Source organism: Colias croceus, chromosome 29 (genome assembly GCF_905220415.1).
Source record: "Colias croceus chromosome 29, ilColCroc2.1".
In the NCBI taxonomy this organism is placed as follows: Eukaryota; Metazoa; Arthropoda; class Insecta; order Lepidoptera; family Pieridae; genus Colias; species Colias croceus.
The window spans coordinates 4,430,328-4,452,049 of record NC_059565.1 but is presented as its reverse complement, the minus strand read 5'-3'; the positions used below and the strand labels follow the sequence as shown (position 1 = coordinate 4,452,049).

At 32.5% G+C, this 21,722-nt stretch overlaps 1 protein-coding gene across 2 annotated transcripts in view; it reads left to right on the top strand.

The window, feature by feature from the left end:
* LOC123704394 (putative fatty acyl-CoA reductase CG5065) overlaps window positions 1-20,044 on the top strand; it is a 45,515-nt gene extending 25,471 nt beyond the window's left edge. Inside the window, exons 2-14 of one of the 2 annotated variants that reach the window (XM_045652755.1) lie at window positions 3,781-3,889; window positions 6,521-6,637; window positions 8,498-8,617; window positions 9,217-9,342; window positions 12,410-12,494; window positions 12,904-12,964; window positions 13,693-13,805; window positions 15,353-15,545; window positions 16,139-16,285; window positions 17,409-17,498; window positions 18,047-18,211; window positions 18,778-18,876; window positions 19,826-20,044. In XM_045652755.1, coding sequence (XP_045508711.1) covers window positions 3,791-3,889; window positions 6,521-6,637; window positions 8,498-8,617; window positions 9,217-9,342; window positions 12,410-12,494; window positions 12,904-12,964; window positions 13,693-13,805; window positions 15,353-15,545; window positions 16,139-16,285; window positions 17,409-17,498; window positions 18,047-18,211; window positions 18,778-18,876; window positions 19,826-19,985 — 1,575 coding nt within the window. In that variant the 5' untranslated portion in view covers window positions 3,781-3,790 and the 3' untranslated portion in view covers window positions 19,986-20,044. Of the gene's footprint in view, window positions 1-3,780; window positions 3,890-6,520; window positions 6,638-8,497; window positions 8,618-9,216; window positions 9,343-12,409; window positions 12,495-12,818; window positions 12,965-13,692; window positions 13,806-15,352; window positions 15,546-16,138; window positions 16,286-17,408; window positions 17,499-18,046; window positions 18,212-18,777; window positions 18,877-19,825 lie in introns of both variants that reach the window. The other variant, XM_045652754.1, reaches the window with a different exon arrangement.
* Window positions 20,045-21,722: the final 1,678 nt, after the last annotated feature.

The following is a 21,722-nucleotide window of genomic DNA, read 5'->3' as shown; positions in this document are numbered from 1 at the left end:
TGTAATTCAGAGCACAAATAATATTATGACATTGCTATTTGAATAATTGCAACTACACCTTATTTGGTGAGAATTTTAATATAGATTAGATATTGGGTTGCAAAAATATTGGTGTATGATTTAGAATGAAAGTGTGTATAACTTTACTACATAGTGGTTATATTATAAAACAAAATAATAATAATAGGTAAATAATATCGCACTGTGTGTGAAAATTGTCCTGTAATATTTATTAATATTAAGCTATTGCATAGCTTCTATCGCGGGCCTTGAGCGCGGGGACCGAATCGAGAAATTCCGTAACGAAAAACCTCACGCTCCCTACTATATTTATTAGGTTTTAGACAAAGCGGGCGAAGCCGCGGGCGGTAAGCTAGTGTAAATATAAAACATCTCTAAAAGGGCTGATAGACGTACGAGTAAGTACGCGAACTTGTGGCTCGACGACCTTTTTCGCTCGTGTGTCACCCCAAGTACGCATACTCAAAAACCGTCGAGTAAGTTCGTTGACGATCCAACATGTTTGAAATTTTACTCGAAGCCCGCCTTGGCTCGCACGTACCGCCGCGAGCCAAGTAAGTACGCGAACTTTAAAACCGCGACTTTAAAGTTCGTACGTCTATCAGCCCTTTTACACACCCATCGACCAATCAGAATCCAGGGAAATGACGTCATAAATTTTCCTACAAAGACTCAGTATAAATTACAAGTTTACTTTAAAATTACTTACAATGCACTTAAATACATACTGTTGATATAGGTTTAGTAAATGTTTGTTAAATGCTACCGTGACCTTGGATAAATGTTTAGGATTAAGTATCGGTTCTATCGGTTTTTAATCGATTCGGTAGTTCATGAGATCAGCGTGTTCAAACAAACAAACTCTTCAGCTATAAACTTATAGAAAACGTAAAAAATAGCAACGATTTAAACAAACGTTAATTTGTTTGTATAATAAACTGTGGTACATATTCACGTTTTCTCTAAATAAGAACCATCCTCGTACTTCAAGGAATATAATAAAAAAAGAATTAAAGAAATCGGTTCAGCCGTTCTCGAGTTATGCGCTTACCAACACATTTTGCGATTCATTTTTATATTATAGATTAATTCCTGTTATTATGATTATTTAATTTCTGAAACCTTATTTAAGTTGTTCCAAACTCTTTTTTTTGAAGTTGGTTAAAATATTATATTTCGTCGTAGGAGGTCATAGGTATTGCATATAAAGTAAATCGATGACGCGCATTTTAAGAATTAAGGTCAAGGTTGCATAATGCATTTCTTTTGATATACGTAAAGTTTCTGTGAACGAAATTATTATTTACTTAAAAAACATCTGACGCTTTATAAAAAACGTGTCAGAAGTGAAACTTCTTTGCAAGATTCAAAGATACCAAAATCGTAGCCTGACGTGACGGTATTGCCATGACGCGACCTTGAAATTTTACTCTATAGATAGATCTATAGATCTGTAGATAAATGCTAGCTTTCCGCCCGCGGCTTCGACCGTGTTTTCAAGGAAAAACGTTCCCGTCCCGAAAAAGAAGTATCGAAATATTAATATGTTTTCATCGTACTAGACCTTTTAAAGTTAACTTACCCAACATTATGTTGAGATCTTAAATACATCTAGATTTGCGCGAGGTCAAATGAAAGTAATAAGGGTCAAGTGTGTGTCGGTTGTAATGGTTCCGTAGAATTAGTAATCGATTTTTCTCAAGTTGACAATAATTTTGAGTGGATAGGTATTTCTCATACGAAATAGCATGAAATAGTCTCTCTCGGGGGTATATTAAGTTAAATATTTATCAGCTGATAATATTATTTTTAGGGTTACTTACTCGGAAATATAAACTTAATAATATTATAAAGCTGAAGAGGTTTTTTTTTGTTTGTTTAAACGCGCTATTCTCAAGAACCACGGGTCCGATTAGAAAAATTATTTCATTGTTAGATAGTCTATTAATCGAGTAAGGCTATATTAAATATATTACGAGTAAAACCACAGGGCATAGCTGCTAGTTGCAAAATATAAGAGGACGTCCCGGAAATGTCAAAATTTATTCCTTCGGGCATCAGTTCAATTGGCACTCAGAAATCGATCAATAGAAATAATTAAAACTTTAAAGGTCACTAAACTGCATACCTGCATTTGGAGCAATAATATTCGACATTTAAACAATCTGTTTAAGTAATAGAGGTACCTACTATTACTAACATTAATTTACCTTCTTCCCTTTCTTTTATCCTTAACTATTCATTAAAAAAAAAATAAGTGCCTAAAGCCGGCTACTCACCTACCTGTCGCAGGGGCAATATTGGAACAATCTCGGTTGCACGGCGGTCGGAGCAATTTCAGTTGTTCTCTGAATTGCCCCTGCATGCAACACATCACAATTAAGGGGGCAATTAAGAGTCATATTCCAATATTGCCCCTGCTGCAGGTAGGTGAGTAGCTGCTTTTATATCACTGCTTGTAGTTGATTTACAAACTCTTGACACATAAATACTTGAAGTTTATTCCGCAACATGCAATTTACTCGAATATTTTGCGGTACTTCTACGCTTATTAAACTTATTAAGCTTTTTACTTGAAACTAATGTAAAACGATTCGACGATTATATTAAATCTCGGTTTGCTACCGTACCTACTCGGTAGCAATGTAGTTTGAACAGGCCTTAATAACACGATTGAAATGTGGGAAATATCGCCGTCATAACTGTTAATTAATTTAATGATAATAATCTGTTTTATAAATTGTACAATGTACATGTTTTTTAAATAAACAAAAAGAAAATTACGTTTCAAACACATTTTCCCAGGCAGATGTCTACGGGGCCATCCATAAATCACGTGATGTTTTTTTTGCATTTTTTGACCCCCTCTCCCCCTTGGTGATACGTGGTGAGGTTTTAGACTACCCCTCCCCCTATATCACGTGTATTTTTTCGTACCTGCAAAGAATCTATTATATTTTTTATTTATAAAAAATACTGGTATAAGTATCATCTAATTTTTATTATAGAAAAAAAGACTACTTTAATAAACGTTCAGAGGTAGACAGAAAGATTGCTGTTTGTTTTTGAATGACATAGAAATAATGAAAGAAATGCGAAAAAGTTGTACGCGTCTGACTAAAAATTATAAATACATGTAACGCCGCTTTTCGGTTGAGTATCGCGCGCTTGCCGAAAAAAGAAATACACGTGATATATTACTTTACCCTCCCTCCCCCTTTTGATATTTCATGATTTTTTGATGGACCACTCCCCCCCTTTCGAGCCTCACGTGATTAATGGACAGCCCCTACTTGAACGTGTCATTTTTAAATAATAAGGTTCATGAAAAAAAAAACAGTTACAAAATTTTTAATGCAACTGTATCTCGTATTTTATAGAATTCACTCTATGTTATTTTTCTTGTGTTGGCTTTTGTATATTTTATAATATATTATAATTATTTATTATTCATTAAAACGTATAGGTATTATATTATTTTGTTTTATCTCACAGTTATATTGCCTGTGGTTAATAATAAAACTACTTATGTACATTTTAAATAGCATATCAAATTATCGATCAATTTGGAGGTTTCATTGTAGGTAAGTATCTACTAAATAAAAACAAAATTGTTTAATTTGTGTGTGTAGAACATAATATTATAATATTAAGTTTTACCGAAAATATGTAGGTACTCATAAAAATACTTTTAGATTTTTTTGATTTTAACATTGATTCTTTAGTTTTATTAAAAATATTTTTTTTCTATTTTGACAGATAATTCAAAATGGTTGCCCGGCCGAGATCGCCTCACGGCGCGTTGATACCACAGTTCTACGCGGGACGGTCGCTTTTTATTACTGGAGCCACGGGGTTTATGGGGAAGGTAAGTTGAGAATTTAACGGATTTTAAACACGATTTACTCGGGTCGAGGTTTCAAAGAATGTTCGAAAGTATTAAGAAACTAGCTTACCGCCCGCGGCTTCGCCCGCTTTCTCTAAAACGATTTGAGATTTAAACTATCCTATCTCTCAATCGAACTGCACTAGGTGTGCGAATTTTATTATAATCGGTTAAATGGTTTAGGAGTCCATTGAGGACAAACATTGTGACACGAGATTTATATACATACTAGCGGTCCGCCCCGGCTTCGCCCGTGGTACATATTCACGTTTTCTCTACATAAGAACCATCCTCGTACTTCAAGGAATATAATAAAAAAAGAATTATCGAAATCGGTTCAGCCGTTCTCGAGTTATGGAATTACAACGAAAAGTGGCATTGATTTTTATATATTAGAAGAGATATATTAAGTTAACGAAGGATATAATAATTGCAATATTTAGTTGTATTTGATATTTCGTTGTTTAGCATTCAAATGCTTTTTAAATGAGTTTTTTCATATTCTTTAAAATTTTGTCAACTTTTAGTACTTTGGGCTGATTTTTCAATCCTTGGTTAAAATTTATCCATCCAATAAAGTATTACACGAACATATTAAAATGTCACCTGTAAACTGTCAAATACGGTCAATTGGAATACATTTTTGAAATGGTAGTTTAATACGTTATTCGATGAATAAGTTGGTTTTAACCAAGGATTGAAAAATCAGCCCTTAGTATTTATTTAGTCCCTTGCGGTATATGGGGAGATACATTTGACAATATTCGGATGCGGGATTCGAACCCACGTCTTTCGCCATAACGGTCGCGGTTGTATAATCATCTCAATAGAATTAATTCGATTGCTCTGGTGGGATCATAAAACCGAAAGAGTAGAATAAATTCGATTGCTCTGGCGGGATCACGGGTGGCCGAAAGGTCAGGCGTTGCCCCGGTATGGCGAAAACGCGGGTTCGATAGTGATCGAATTCTTATATATTCCTTTAGAATTTAACTTACATATTTATTACTAGATCAAGCATAGAAAGTTCTTGTTAATACATAGTTATAAAGTCAATAACACATAGGTACGTTAATATACATTTTCAGAAAATTAATGTTTTAAAGGCATAGTTAGCACGTTTAGATTACTTCTAATAAGAAAATCTAAATATATCTTCACCTGCTATCCGACTAAAGTCTAGTCTAGACATTGCCAATGTTTATTTTAGTACAAATACGGAAGCTAATTTTCATTGACAGACATTTATTAACTAGCTCTCGCCCACAGCTTCACTTGCAGGGGAAACTTGATTTTTATGAACATTTTTTCACCCCCTTTGAACTTGTCACTTGTTTCTTTCTCATTACCTTTTTAGAGATCAATGTCCAATAACATCCTACTAATGTTATCTATTAATGCGAAAGTTTGTGAGGATGTAACTATGTGTGTGTGTGTGTTTTTTACTCTTTCACGCAAATACTACTGAACCGATTGCAATGAAATTTAGCACACATATTATAGAGGGTAACTTGGATTAACACATAGGATAGGTTTCATCCCGGAAATCCCACGGGAACGGAAACTATGCGGGTTTTTCTTTCAAAAAGGGCGGAAAGTATTACCTAAATTTCAAATAACATAATATTATACCTATTGATTAACCGACTTCAAAAAAAAGGAGGAGGTTATCAATTCGGCCGGTATGTTTTTTTTATGTATGTACACCGATTACTCCGAGGTTTCTGAACCGATGTACGTAATTCTTTTTTTGTTCGATGCGGAATGGTGTCGAATTGGTCCCATAAAAATTTTATTCGGATAGGCCCAGTAGTTTTTATTTTATAAGCATTTTTGTCTGTAGGTATTTGTAAATTTTGCAAGTGCAAGTTTGAAGTCGGTTGTTTTTAACGCAGTTATCACTTGTTTTCAATAAAATATTGAACATCTATTACTGCTTACGATAATCTATGGAGGCGTGTTAAAAATGCCATTAAAAATAATTTACACATACATGCAGACGTTTTTTTGCACACAACCTATCGCTATTCCATCGTTTATTCCCTAAAGCTTTTTTAAGCTTCACCTGTATGTTTGTGTGTAATCTAATCTATATCTATATACTATGACTTTATATTGATGATTTAATTCAAACGTTGTGCGCTTATCAAGGATCGGTGACAATGCAATAATTTCATGAGTTTTTATAGCGTGTTTTTTTAAACTACTAGCGGTCCGCCCCGGCTTCGCCCGTGGTACATATTTACTTTTTCTCTAGATAAGAACCATCCTCGTACTTCAAGGAATATTATAAAAAAAGAATTAACGAAATCGGTTCAGTCGTTCTCGAGTTATGCGCTTACCAACACATTTTGCGATTCATTTTTATTTTTTATATATATAAAGATGTATATTGTATTTTTAGTTTATTAAGCTATTGCATAGCTTCTATCGCGGGCCTTGAGCGCGGGGACCGAATCCAGAAATTGCGTAACGAAAAACCTCACGCTCCCCACTCCGACAGGCACGAAGTTGTGGCTTGAAGGCATAGCATGCAATAGCTTTATCGCGGCTGTCCCCGAGTGCCACACGTATTTTATTTTTTGTTTTTTAATCTATTTTTATTTGTTACAGGTATTAATAGAACGTCTATTATCTACCTGTCCAGATATAGGCACCCTATATTTACTAATGCGTCAAAAAAAGGGGGTAACTCCAGAAAAAAGGCTTCAACAGTTAAAGCAGTCACAGGTAATAATATTTTTTTTATTTGTAAATTAGATTTCATGAAAAATATGCCTAGATAGGTACCTATAGAATTTCAAATCCGTACAGTAGTATTTTCTAGGGTTTGATTTTACGCGAGTATTATACATTTAGAAATTAAAGACTTTTTAACGGATTTTAAACGCGATTTATTCATTATAATATTATTTTCCCGACGTTTCGAACACTTTACAGCGAGCGTGGTCACGGGGAGACTCAACTCGAAACGTCGGGAAAATAATATTATAATGAATAAATCGCGTTTAAAATCCGTTAAAAAGTCTTTAATTTCTATCCGTACAGTAGTTCCGGAGATTAGCGTGTACAAACAAACAGACAGATTTTTTTTGGGTTTGTATTCTTTAACTGTTTCTAAACCACCTCCATTAATTATTTAGATATAGTTTTTTACTGTTTTTTATATACCTATAAAGATGAACCAAAAAATATACAGTTGAACAGTAATTAAGCTTCTCTAGAACATTACAATTAATAATAATATTTTATACTAAAACGAATAAGTTAATTAAAATAAGCAGTTAGGAGCTATCACAAAAAAAGCGTTTGCCACCGGTCTAGCCGTTTGCACAAAAAAACATGGAAACATTATATAAATAGATAAACAAATACAATAACTAATTATTATTATGATGTAGATTAATTTTTATTAATAAAAAAAGACGGGTTGTACTCCGGGAGTGCCGGCAGAAGTGAAAACTTGATTATTAACGTTCTATGTTTGATATTTTGGATTTTTTTTTTTTTTTTTTTGTATGGTGTTTCTCAATGTTAGCCAGAAGGGCTACTACATTTTAACGCGGACGCGGGGGTGAACTGAAGGTTCACCCTGGTAGCGACATGCACAAGGGCGTCCCCCCTTGACGGGGACCACGAACCTCGGCTTGAGCTGTCGCTTGAGTGGAGGAGGCCAGAAGGGCCCTAATCGGACGGGATATTTTGGAATGGTATCCGTCTTACACATGGAATATAAGGGCTAAAAAAATCCGTCTTACGCTTTTTCGATCAGGCCACGTGTCCTGACGCGAGTTTAAGATTTTATACCCAACGCCGCTAAAGAAGTTTTCACTTCAAAAATATATTTTCTTTTGTGTTATATAATAATTTATCCTGTTTCTCAGATTGATGACGCACATCTTTAAATTATTTTTTGTTAATTATTTGTTAAACAATAAACAATAAACTTAATAAATAACTAAATAACAATAAAAATTTGATGGTCTTAGTTATGGTTTTAAAGGTTTATAAAATTATTTATATTAATGTATCATATGAATCTAGTTCTGCCTGTTTTTATGACGTAAAAAATGCGTGATAAACCAGCTTTAAATCAATTACATCCGACTTTAAAGAAAGAAGGAGGTTTTAAATTCGACTGTATTATTATGGGGTTTGTTGCCTCAGCTCTTTCGACTGGATGAACCGATTTTGATGATTCTGTTTTTATTTGAAAGCTAGTCCTGTGGCTGGTCTTTCGTTTAGTCCCATTTAAATTTTGTCAAGTTCTTTATATAAGGCGATTGGGATTATTGTGAAAAAATATTTCTATTTTTTGGTATTATTTTATTTATGTTGTTCTTACCTACCTGCTCCTTTATATTACAACTAGCTGTGCTCCGCGGTTTCACCCGTATTGCTCTGCTTCTGCTGATCTTAGCGTGATTATATTATATATAATATTATATATAATCACGCTAAGATCAAGAAGAAGAAGATGTTAAGTATAGATTGCAACACAGAAGGTTGTCTCGTTCTTAAATAATTATATAATTTATCTGTGCTGGTAGAAGTTATTTTTGCAATAATATAAAAAATATTTTTTTACAGGTATTCGATATACTTCGACAGACAAATCCAACACAATTGGATAAGCTAAGTATTATACCTGGCGATGTTGCTCAACCTAATTTGGGGATTTCCCCGGAAAGTTTGCGTTCGTTGCATGAGGTAAGGAGGAATTTAAAAGAAAGTGTTATTAAAATTTAAAAAAAATAGTTGAATATTAACAAACAACATACAGTTAACAAGTAAAATAACTAAAAAGAAACGTATTGATGTGTTTAAATTTAATAAAAAATAATAAACATTTTACTAGTGGTAAGTGGTCTGGTTTGAAACCAGAGGTTCTCAAGTTCTAGACCATTTTCAAAATTTTTGATTCGTGAATGCCCAAATGTTATTGGAACGAAGTCCCTTATCGCGCGTTGTGAAAGGGGGCTAGACGGAAAAAATTCTTACGAAAAGTTGTCACGACACTTTTTGCTAGAGTAGTGCGGCGTGCGCGTGGTTCTCTGTCTGTCTCTCTCTAACTTAACACTTCGTTCCATCCGGATGTCCCTTGACATCGCTCAAATTTTTTTATAATATTCTTTCTATACTGGTAAATTATTCAAAATTTTCGACACCACAAAGTTTAATTATTGGAAAAAAAAAACTTTTGAAATTAAGAACGTAACGCAGCAGATAATAATTATTTTTTCGTTTCTTTACTCAATTAAAATTTATAATTCAAGTAAATACTTTTTCATATTATTTATTTATTCTAGGTGTCCGTAGTGTTCCATTCTGCAGCAACACTGAAATTTGACGAGGCGCTACACAAAGCGGTTGAACAAAATGTCCTTTCTGTTATACGATTGATGGACATTTGTGATACTTTGCCGAATATTGAGGTGAGTGTTGCCTGTTTTTGGGGAAAATGGGAAATTTTGAGAATGGAAATCTTTTTTGAAATAAGATAAATGTACTTAATCGTTGAATTTAGTCTGATTTTTAATAGATTTTTGTAATAAATTTGTCAATATTTAAAAGAAGTGAAGCCAGATTTAATCGATAAAAAAAAATTGAAAAATGAAAGTTTAATATCTTTGTGCATAATATCATGATGTATTTAGACTAAACATATAATAAGATTCAAAATGTGTATTTGCCATGATGTATGAATTCAGGTCTGTTTTTAATAAAATTACAAGGTGTTGCCAGATTTTAATGTAATTTAAAGCTTCTTTATTTACTTAAATGTAAGAAATATTAAACTTAATATAGGTACATATTTACATATGCAAAATACGTGCTTTATGCATGCGTTAGTTTGGTGTCATCAATATTAATTATTCATATATTATTATGTTATATTATTTCATTAATATAATTAATTACCTTATGAATCATCTCCTCCACCATCAACTGCGCTCGCCAACCCGCCTACCAAGCGTGGCGAGTATTGGCATTTTCCCCCCCAAATAGATTCACATAAAAATTACCTTGACCATATCTTATTAATGGCGGAATTTTACAGAATATTTACATGGCTATCAGATACCCTTATAGGGCTACCAATATTTTATTTATTTACTTAGTTATCTAATTTGCCCCGCAAACCCGCATTGCTCCGCTCCTGTTGGTCTTAGCGTGATGATATAATATACCTTCCTCGATAAATGGGCTATCTTACAGTGAAATCATTTTTCATTGGTCAAGCAAATACAACAAACTTTTTATAATATTAGTACAGATAATTTTAAATTCAGTGCCGGCGTTAGGGGGGGGGGGGGGGCTTGAGGGGGCAATGGCCCAGGGCGACAAATTCTGGGGGGCGCCAAGGTCTGAAGTGGTTAACCTAACACTAAATTAAATTAATAATTATTGTTTTATCTCGTATGTACATTTTATCTCTCTCGTCTCGTATATTTTAGAAATTTAAAGAAAATAACAAAACGATAAAAAAGGTTATGAGTATCTTACTACATCTTGAAAATAACAATGCTCACTTGAGTCTTATTTATTTTGAATTCACAGACACACTTGAATTTAATTTATACCTATGTGCATAATAACACGAGTGTCACGATTTTGAATAAGAAGGACGGATAGATGAACTTATTTATTTATCAATATTTGTGTATAGGGAAAATAACAGATTAACTCAGTATCTATATTTTTAAAGAATAGAAAAAATTCGATCAAATGTGGCTGTTATCCACCGTACCCGGATCGATACGTGATTTTTGAAGTGAAACTTCTTTATCGTTGTTGGAAAAAATTTAGTGTAACATTTTTTCGTTACGCGTGACATTTTTCCGTTACGCGTCATCTTTTTCTTAACCCTCCTACCACACGTGATTCGACGTATTTCTGTAATATTGTATATAGTAAATTATTTTTTTGAAAAATTAGGTCATAAAGAAGTTTCACTTCTTACGTGTGTACACTAGTACACGCACACATTTTTTTAAAGCCAACTGTTTCATGATTACACAGCCATCCCGCCATCACAGGGTGTTCACGCCACAGCCTTTATTAGACCATCTATAATTCTACACATATAATAAAATCGTAGGAAAATCAAAACTGAGCACTGAATTTTTTTTTTGAAGAATACTTGAGGCGTGATCTTCAATAGATGTACCGAAGCCAAAAATATAGATTTTAGAATTTTTTTCTGGTTGTCAGTATGTATGTCCGGGCTAATCTCAAAAAGTACTGCATGGATTTACATTAAATTTAGTACAGAGATAGCTTGAGACCTGAAAAAGGATATAAGATAGGTTTTATCCCGGATATCCCACGGGTAAGTCAACTATGCGGGTCTTTGTTCGACTACGCGGGCGAAGCCGCGGGCGGAAAGCTAGTTATTAATATTTTAGTATTGACGTAAGTAAGATGTTATAATGTAGGTAATATAATTGAATATTTTACGTGTTTATAAATAATTCAGTAAAGGATGTCAATGTAATAAATATTAATTACTTAAATTAAGTACATCATATTATTTCTTGAAAAAGTATTTGTATTGTTTATGTATTTATTAAAAGCACACTAACACAAAATCTCAATGAACTGCTGCATATAACATTGTAATACTTGTATACGTAGTATATTATTATTAGTCTGTGGTAATACCTTGTAATTTAATTCATAGATACATAATACAACTTAGCTGTAAATATTATTTCCTACCTACATACCTACATACGTTTACCTTCGTTTAATGTATTAATTGATGTTTCTGAACGTGTGTAAGATTAGTTTCTGAACGATGAAGAGAATGAAAGAACGATAGACTATGAGTCAATCAAGGAGTGAATGTGAAGTAAAGATAAGAGAGCGAATGAGGAATGATCTTTTTCAGCTTTCATTGGGATCGTAGGTGAAGACGGCTGTTTCTCTGTTAAAGAATTTTCTAAAAATTAAGATTGTGGTCTGAAAATAAATCTCAAGAAGTTCAAAATTGTTTTTCATTTATCCCCGATTTAATTTCATAGCATTCAAATACTTATAAGATTAGAAAAAATACTTATTAAGAGGCGGGATCCAAACCCGCGTCTTTATGCCAAACCGGGGCAATTGCAACGCGTAGACTCTCGGCCACCCGTGATCCCGTCCGCGTCAGAGCAATCGAATTTTTTCTACTCTTTCGGTTTTATGAAAAGTCGCTTTCTCTGTCCCTATTTCCCTTTGTATGCTTAAGTCTTTAAAACTAAACTTACAACGGATTTTGATGCGGTTTTTTTAATAGATAGAGTGATTCATTTAAGAGGAAGGTTTTAGTATATAATTTTAATGGTTTTAGACAAAGCGGGCGAAGCCGCGGGCGGTAAGCTTGTAGAATATATAGGTAGAATAAATTCGATTACTCTGGCGGGATCAAGGGTGGCCGAGAGGTCAGGCGTTGCCCCGGTTTGGCATAAAGACGCGGGTTCGAATCCTGCCTGTTCGAAAAATATATCGATTATCCAGGCGTTGGTCCACGTATCAACCGCGTACAGTAACCCAGAACACTCTTCGATAGAGGAGCGTGTGTACACTCCTCCGGCGCCTTTAAATCGATTATTGGCACTAGTTGAGTCATTTTTAAACAGATTTTTATATACATATTACGGAAGAGGGGGGGGGGGGGTCACAATACTGAATTTTATTATGCTTATTATATTATATATTATAAGTTAAATATAACAAATGGATTATGGAAGTATGTATTCTACTTTTTTGGCTGGATAATAATGATTTATTTTTTAATTTGTTTAGTTTAACCTTGTTTAATTTATGGGTGCTATTTTGGGGGGGATCATGTACCCTGCGACCCCCGGGGATGACAATTATTTACTAATAACTAAATAAGCAATCAATCAATCAATCGATTATCCAGGTGTTGGTCCACGTATCAACAGCGTACAGTAACCCAGAACACTCTTCGATAGAGGAGCGAGTGTACACTCCTCCGGCGCCTTTAAATCGATTGTTGGCGCTAGTTGAAGCTGTTCCAGAGAATCTGATGCAGAATATTACTCCACAGTGTGTATATTTTATATTTTTTACTATAGTTAATGATATTTTGAAAGTTTTGTGTTTAGCTTTATATGTATATAGCGATTTTTTTATACTAGGTAGGTATGTTGTTTTTTTATATGTATTAATACTATGTTTTGTCTTCCCTCGTGTTCTCATTATAAATTTAACTGTCGAATCCTCCTACAGACTCCGAAAAAAAATTTTAATGCTCCAGTAGTTTAGGAATTTAGTGATAAACACACCAATATAAAGCACTTATACAAAGATTTTTGAAGTGAAGCTACTTTAGGCGTGTTGAGAGTAAAATTTCAAGGTTGTTTCTCGATATAGTTCTTTGTTTTTTTTTTAATTCAAATTTCATTTATTTACAAGAATGTAGTTACAAAAAAGGTGTTATTACAATATTAAGGCGCTAATACATTCTACCCACTATTTGGGTGTGCAAATGTGTGCGGTTTCATGGCAATACCGTCGCGTCATGGAGTAAGGCAACAATTTTGATATCTTTGAATCTTGCCAAAGAAGTTTCACTTCTGACACGTACTCTTGTTTAGTTAATGTCTCATGATTATCTTAATCATTTTTTTTTTCTCTCTAATAATTTTTATCAGAGTTTATGTTCTCGAGTTTCAAATGTCTTCAGTATGGAATTATTCTGACCAATTTATCAAAAATAAAACTAAATATTATATTTTTCTTTATATTAATAAATTAAATTAATAATTTCACAGGTACATACACCCAAAACCAAATACTTACACATTTACAAAAGCAATGGCTGAAGAAGCAGTTCGCAGTCGAACATCGAGGCAATATCCAGTTGCCATTTTTAGACCTACTATTGGTAAGATATTTAATTATTTCATAAAATATTTATTTGAAAAAAAATGTGTGTGTGTACTAGTGTACACACGTAAGAAGTGAAACTTCTTTATGACCTTATTTTTCAAAAAATAATTGACTATATGCAACTTTACAGAAATACGTCGAATCACGCGTGGTAGGGATAAGAAAAAGATGTCGCGTAACGGAAAAATGTCACACGTAACAAAAAAATGTTACACTAAATTTTTTTCCAATCCCGATAAAGATGTTTCACTTCAAAAACATTGTATTATTTTCTTAGTTTTCTTGTTTATTATATTTTTCATTTTGCACAAAAAGTTATCGAGCTTCCAAGATATAGACATACCTTCAAAAGTTTAAACAGAGGTTCTCAAACTTTCTTTTTAAGTGCACCTTTTTCAAAAAAAGTTTTGAGTATGTTTATTGTTTAGCTACTGATTATACATATACTTAGTTGTAAAACTTAAAATATGTTCATCTTAATAGTTTAAAATTTTGGAGTACGAAACAGGGACTTCCAAACTTTCTTTTATTTTGCACCATTTCAAAAAAAAATAGTTTTGTAGGTGTCTTACTGCTGTTTATTTTTGAGCACGTAAACAAGCTTTTTAATGCATTGCTACCAAAAACAGTTCAATTAAATAATTTTGAAGTAGAAAATTACAATTATAGCTCACTTATCTTTTTCCTTTAAACAAATAATTAATATAATTATTTTAAATTAGGTACGTTCTAATTGGAATGCATACTTGATATTGTTTATTTTTAGGCATAATTAAGTTCCTACAGTATTTAATTACTGTCCACTTGTAAATATTATTTTTTTATTCATTCATCGCATTATTTCTGTTCGTTTCGAGTTTTTTTTGCACAAATAGTGTTTTCATTCATTTTTCTCCTAGGCCTGTTATTTTCGTCAAAAGTGTTAAATCACATGTTAAATTTTTTCATACCTCGTCTTGTTGTTATTCCTTTTTTGTCAATTTTTATACGTACCTCTATTGCTTTCACTATTTTAGTGCCAATTGTGGTGCCAATAGTGTTTTATTCAAGAAGGTTTTATTCATTCATAATTTTCGTTATTTTTTGCCCAGACCTTTTCGACCAGATTGTCATTATTTTTTTTTTATAATTTATGTAATATGTTTCTGTCATTGTTTCGTTACATGTTTTTTATGTTTCGTTTGTGGTCGGTTTTGTTCGTATCTTTGTTATTATCGACATTTTTAAGGGCATTTAATGTTTATTCATTCATTTTTGTCATACTATCTCTGATAAAAGTCTTTCTGCCATTGTTACTGTCCGTTTTTGTAGATTTTAGTATCTTGTTCTATTCTTTTCGTTCTTTTTGTACAACTACCTAGTCTTTACTCAATCACCGTTTTCTTAATTTTTTTATCAAATACTTAGGTAGGTACTCTTCTTTTTTACCAGTTCTTCTTGTTCACCTTTGTTATTTTCGTTATCTTTTTAACCAATAGTCTAATCAGCCTCTTGTTTACCAGTTTTTTTGAAGTAAGTTTTTCGTTAATTTCTCTCTTTTAGTGGTATCATCCCTCCGCCACCCATTCCCCGGGTGGGTAGAGAACTTCAACGGCCCCAGCGGGGTAGCTGCAGCGGCCGGCAAGGGGCTGTTACACGTGTTCCGACGGGGCAACACGATACGGGCAGATTTGTTGCCCGTTGATATAGCCATTGATACCTTAATGGCAGTCGCCTGGGAAACTGCTATCGACAAGTAAGTATGACACAAAACACAGAACTCAAACTCAAGCGAAAATAAAGCTAAAATTAACACACAGATTAAAATTTACTTATTCTATAACTTACACTCGAACGGAAATTAAACTCAACTGCAACTAAAACTCATGCTCTAAGTAAGTGACTAGAGTGTCTATGAGATACTCGACAAGACAATATGTTACGCCTGTAGGCATAACATATTGCCCGTATGCGTAACATATTGCCCGCAGGCGTAACATATTGCCCGCAGGCGTAACATATTGCCCGCAGGCGTAACATATTGCCCGTAGGCGTAACATATTGCCCGCAGGCGTAACATATTGCCCGAAGGCGTAACATATTGCCCACAGGCGTAACATATTGTCCGTGGGCGTAACATATTGCTCGTAGGCGTAACATATTGCCTATAGGCGTAACATATTGTCTGTGTTAGTGAAGAAGAAGTTAGTGTATCTGTAAAGAACACAATGCCTGAAAATGCCTGTAGGCGTAACATATTGTCTTCTTCAATTTAAATTGAATTAAAGGTAGACAAAACAGTACAAAACTCATAATTATACAAAAATAAACAAATAAATTTTTCCACAGACCAAAAACAGTAAAAGTATACAACTGTAGCACATGCGAGAATCCAACTAGGTGGTCTGATTTCGAGTTATCTTTGCGTCGTTATTTACCGAAATATCCACTTGATGCTGCTCTGTGGTATCCTTCCGGTGCTGGCGTTGAGAACAGGTAATTTATCTATATCTATATCTATATATATATGTATCCAGTATCTTTATGTGAACCTATATCTATACCTATATTTGAATGTGCACCTATATCTATGTTTGTTTGTTTATGTATCTTTGTATGTATCAGTATTACAATACTTATCAGGCAATTTATCTATACCTATACTCTATACCTATATCTGAATATCTACGTCTGTACCTGTGTATTTGTTATCTAAGTGTATCTGTATCTGTGTTCATATGTATGTGTTTCTTTATCGTTAATTATCTATGTTATCTTTATCGGTATCTGTGTATATCTGTAAATAGTTATATCTGCATCTATATTTTTATCTAGTATACCTTAACAAAACTAAAGGGTTTCCTTTCGTCATTATTTACCAAAGTATCCATTTAAATTTTAATGCTGTGACTGTATCAGTCTATATACAGTGTGGAAATTTTCGATGGGCCCTGGAGGGAAAGGTTGATCAAGCAAGGCCCATATGTACTCAATAATAACGATTTAATGTCTTACGCATAATATGGTACAGAACATATAAGTTTAAGGCCTATTTGTATCGATTTAGGCAAACAAGTGAAAGCAAGTGAATTTTCGAAAATTTTTGAATGCAGTTCTATTAGTTGTCCTGTTTCTGCCGTGAACCTATAGTATCGTGTTATCTATTTTTTGATATTGTGTATTGCTATTTGTTGATATTATATACCTTCTAATATTATTTCATTATTTTTCCTTTATCTCCCTATATTTTTAACATTATTTATTAATTGTTTATTTTTTTAAGTTTATTTAATTTTCTGCCCTCTAGAGGCTTTGGCAGAATATCAGCGTCGGGGTTTTTCAATCCCGACATTCATGCTGAGCCAAGGCCTGTTTGTAGAACACTGTGCACTTTAAATGTATCCGTTTCTTTTAATAAACTGTGTGTTTTGTTTCTGTTAATTGATTTTATGTTTTGTGTTTATTTTGTGTATGTTTTTTTTGTGTTCTATGAATAAACGAGTTATCTATCTAGTTTTTCCCTCCAGGGCCCATCGAAAATTTCACCACTGTATATCTGTTGCTGTAATTATATCTGTATCTCTATCTATATTAATTTTTATTGTTATTTTGATTTCAGATACATTCACAAATTTCTCGAATTCACTCTACAAACTATACCATTACATTTAGCGGAATATATTCTCAACACTTTGGGAGTGAAAATGAGGTTGGTTTTTAATAATTATAACAATTTTTTTAATTATTATTGAAAGTATAGACTAGTTTAAAGTAGACACTTCGGTCACAATTTTTCGAATCATCTTTTATATTTTAAAAGGAGTTCAATTTATGTTTTAGTCAAAAACAGACTGACAATGCAACCATTACACTCTGTACGTCTCTATATTTTGTCGAACCAACTGATTAAATCTGTTGTTTTATTAATATCCTAGGCTCTTGATTAAACGCCATTTTATGAAGAACCTGTTTAATATTTAGATGTATAATTTAAAAGGAATGCAGCGGATCGTTTAGGAAGAGTTAATTATGAGTCGCTTAATAAAGAGCTTTAATGAAAATGAAAAATATATAAAATGAATTGCCTACTATAGATTCAAAATAATTTTTAATAATTACTAGTCACATTTACAGCTATTTTTCTGATTCATGATAATAGATGATTCTCATTTATGTAGCAGTTACTATTTTAACTAAATTTCTTTGAAATATTACTTCTGTAAGGTTTTAAAATAAAATTAAAATGTTTCCCAACAGAATAAGTCTAATAACAGCTGAACAGAAAATGCGCGCAATGAACGATGTCTTGACGTTTTTCGCGCTACGTGAATGGCAATTTCGCACAGATAATGTAAAGAGATTGAGGAATAGACTAACGCCACAAGATAGAGAGATATATAATCTGGATCCACAGACTATAGAGTGAGTAAAGTATATTTCTATTGGGTTAAGATTTTATTTTATTGGGTTAAAATATTTTTATTTATTTGGGTATTATGTATGTTGATGTAGGTACGGACTATAAAGAGTAATCGAATTTTTTATTGGTTTAATCTAAATCCATAAACTATAGAGTGAATATTTTTTGAAGTGAAACTTCTTTATGCGCGTTAAGAGTAAAATTTCAAGGTCGCGTCATGGCAATACCGTCACGTCATGCGACGATTTTGATATCTTTGAATCTTGGCAAGGAAGTTTCACTTTTGACACGTGCGCTCAGGACTCACGCACTCTTTTTTTCAACATTATGTATTAATATTTTTTTCTAACCTACCTCCTCTTTCATAATATTACTCCACATAGTAGGTTGCCCGGAAGAGATCATTCTTAAGCGATAAGGCCGCCTTATATGCTGGACTAGTTATAAGTTTAAATTTTAAGAATTTATTTGTATGCCAGCACAATGAAGTGTTAATAAAATATAAATAAATAAATAACCATTTAATTAAAATTTAATTATAAATAAATAACCATTTAATGTTTTTCAGCTGGGATGAACAATACAAAAACTTTATAATAGGCACACGGAAATATTTATTAAAAGAGCCAGATGAGAATATGCCAGAAGCTGCTCGCCATATGAACCGGTAAGCATAAAATAGAATAAGTATAGGTCCTAAAATGGAACCCTTAGGTACACCTTATAGATTTTAAAGCGAATTATTTTATTTATATTTATATTTTTAGAAAAATCAATACGAAAATACGTTAATTTTGGATTTTATATTGTACTTTGTTATTATTATTCAAAAAATTCAAAGATACTTATATTAATAAATCTTATACAAAATAAGTGGGTTAGGTACTCAAATGCTATTGGTAAATCTAAGTTTATTTTGAAAAAAATCATTTTGATAAAATCTGATCTCTATATTGTTTCTAATAAGTATTAATAATTAATTTATTGTTAATTTTATTAATGATATAATATAAAATAACATTTACATGCATGAGTACATTGTGAAAGAATAGCTTAAATTCTTGACTTCAATCACGAAAGAAGCCTATCTTTGTTCCAAATTTCATCCAAATCTGATCATCCGTTTTTACTTGAAAGAGTAACAAACATCTTATAAAAATACCATCGTATAAAACTTTCGCCATTTATATTGTACTAGCTGTGCCCTGTGGTTTTACCCCCGTAGCTCCGCTCCTGTTGGTCTTAGTGTGATATTGATATAATATATCCAATAGCCTTCCTCGATAAATGGGCTATCTATCACCAAAATTTTTTTTCAACTAGCGCGTTCAAACAAACAAACTCTTCAGCTTTATTATATTAGTACTAGATTTCCGCCCGCGGCTTCGCCCGCGTTTGCAAAGGAAAACCCGCATAGTTCCCGTTCCCGTGGGATTTCCGGGATAAAAACTATCCTATGTGTTAATCCAAGTTACCCTCTATATGTGTGCTAAATTTCATTGTAATCGGTTCAGTAGTTTTTACGTGAAAGAGTAACAAACATCCATACATCCATACAAACTTTCGCATTTATAATATTAGTAGGATAGATTAATAATGTTTAATATTTTTTACAGATTATATTATCTTCACAAAGGCGTGATGGCATTTTCAATCGTATTATTCTTACGATTGCTTCTACAAAATAAATTTATAAGAGAATTCGTGTACGCAACACTACGACTATTGTTGTCTCTTTTCAACGACGCATACACTCATATAATGGGTGTTGAGTGAAAGAGATAGATATAAGATATAAGTTGACTTCAAAAAACTTTGTGACTATAAATTTCAAATAAAAAAATAGATATATATATATTGTTATAGCCTATCTAATTAAAACTGTAGGTTGTTAAAAATTTTCAAGTGAAGTTCAAATTCGAAGGTTATTTGGAACAAACAAACAAAAAAATGTTTCAATTTTTTTGAAGTGAAACTTCTTTAGGCGCGTTGAGCGTAAAATTTCGTCGCGTTATGGCAATACCGTAACGTCAGGCGATGGTATCTTTGAATCTTGCCAAAGAAGTTTCACTTCTGACACGTGTGCTCGGCACATACGCTCATACATTATATTATAGCAGTATAGATATTTTTTTAAGAAAAATGCAAGGGTAATGCATTATTAGAATATTGTGCCACAGTTTATAAATTTTGTCGCAGTTTTTTGAAGAATAGTTCTTGTCAAAATTATATTTTTTATGTTGGAAACAAGTGGAGATGTAAGTACAATAATAAAGGTGATTTGTGTAAAAACTTGTTATTAGAAAATATATTTGACAAAAACTATTATAATAATAATAGTTAAGTGTAAAAATTTTGCTCAAATATAATCGCATTTTATGGCAAATATATTAAAAAAGGTGCGAAAGGTTATTTTATCCTCGTAACGCCCAGGCTATTTTTACCAAACATGGGCTTGCAGCCCAAGTACCTTTTAAAAGGTTCACATGGTGCAGACCCGGAGGTGTTGAAATCTAAAAAAAGTGCCTTATTATTTCCGTACGAGCGTGGGATTTTTTCTGCGTGTAAATGTATATCAGTGGAAGGTTTTGAGACACTAAATAACCCCAAATTCGTTATTCTTTATTTAGCCATATGGGCTTTAATGTATTACAAAACTCGATTTGGCAAAATTCGTATTTTTTAAATTATTGATTAGCGGTAAACAATATAGGGTTTATTTTATAATACAAAAAACAATGAACATAAATATTTGGATTAATAGATGTCTTCCAAAATTTTAATGACCAAAAAGATATCTCACACTAACAATCTGAGAAAAAAATATCAATTTTTGAGCAATATGATCATTATTTTCTGTACTTATTATTTTTAAAGGCTAGTTTATCACGTGTTTTAGGATTTCTATCAGAAGAAATCCACTTCCAACAGATGACAGAAGCAAAAATTAACAAGTTTCTAAATTGGAGCCAAAAACACGATAGCAACCCATATACCTTTTAAAATCATAATAGTAAATTGATATATTTCTATAGAAATTTTAAATAATTTTGCAAATAAGAGTTGGTTTTTAATAAAAAATTATTATTTTCAGATTCTTCAGAACTTGAAGAGCTTTCTTAGTTTTGGTTTATGTTGAAATCCTTATCTCCAAATACATAGTTCATACTTCTAAAGCTTCTTCGATATGCTTGTCTCTCATTGGGTTACCTGAAAAGGATAGGTACTAAAATATTCTGTAACGGACTCAATAATTTACTTTATATTATGAAGGAGAAAACGGTCTAAATCATAAGTTGCAAAGGCAAATCAAATTGATTAGTGGTTTATTCCCTTATACCTTTTAAAATCCAATAATATGTTAATACTCTTATACCTTCTAAAAGGTATCCAGATTTTACAAGGTTATTTCACACGCATATTCTTTATTTTCGCGTAAATCTAAATGTAATTATAATATTTACATATTTGGCAACAAGCAGAGTAAGATACTCTCAGTTAAAAACCTAAGAT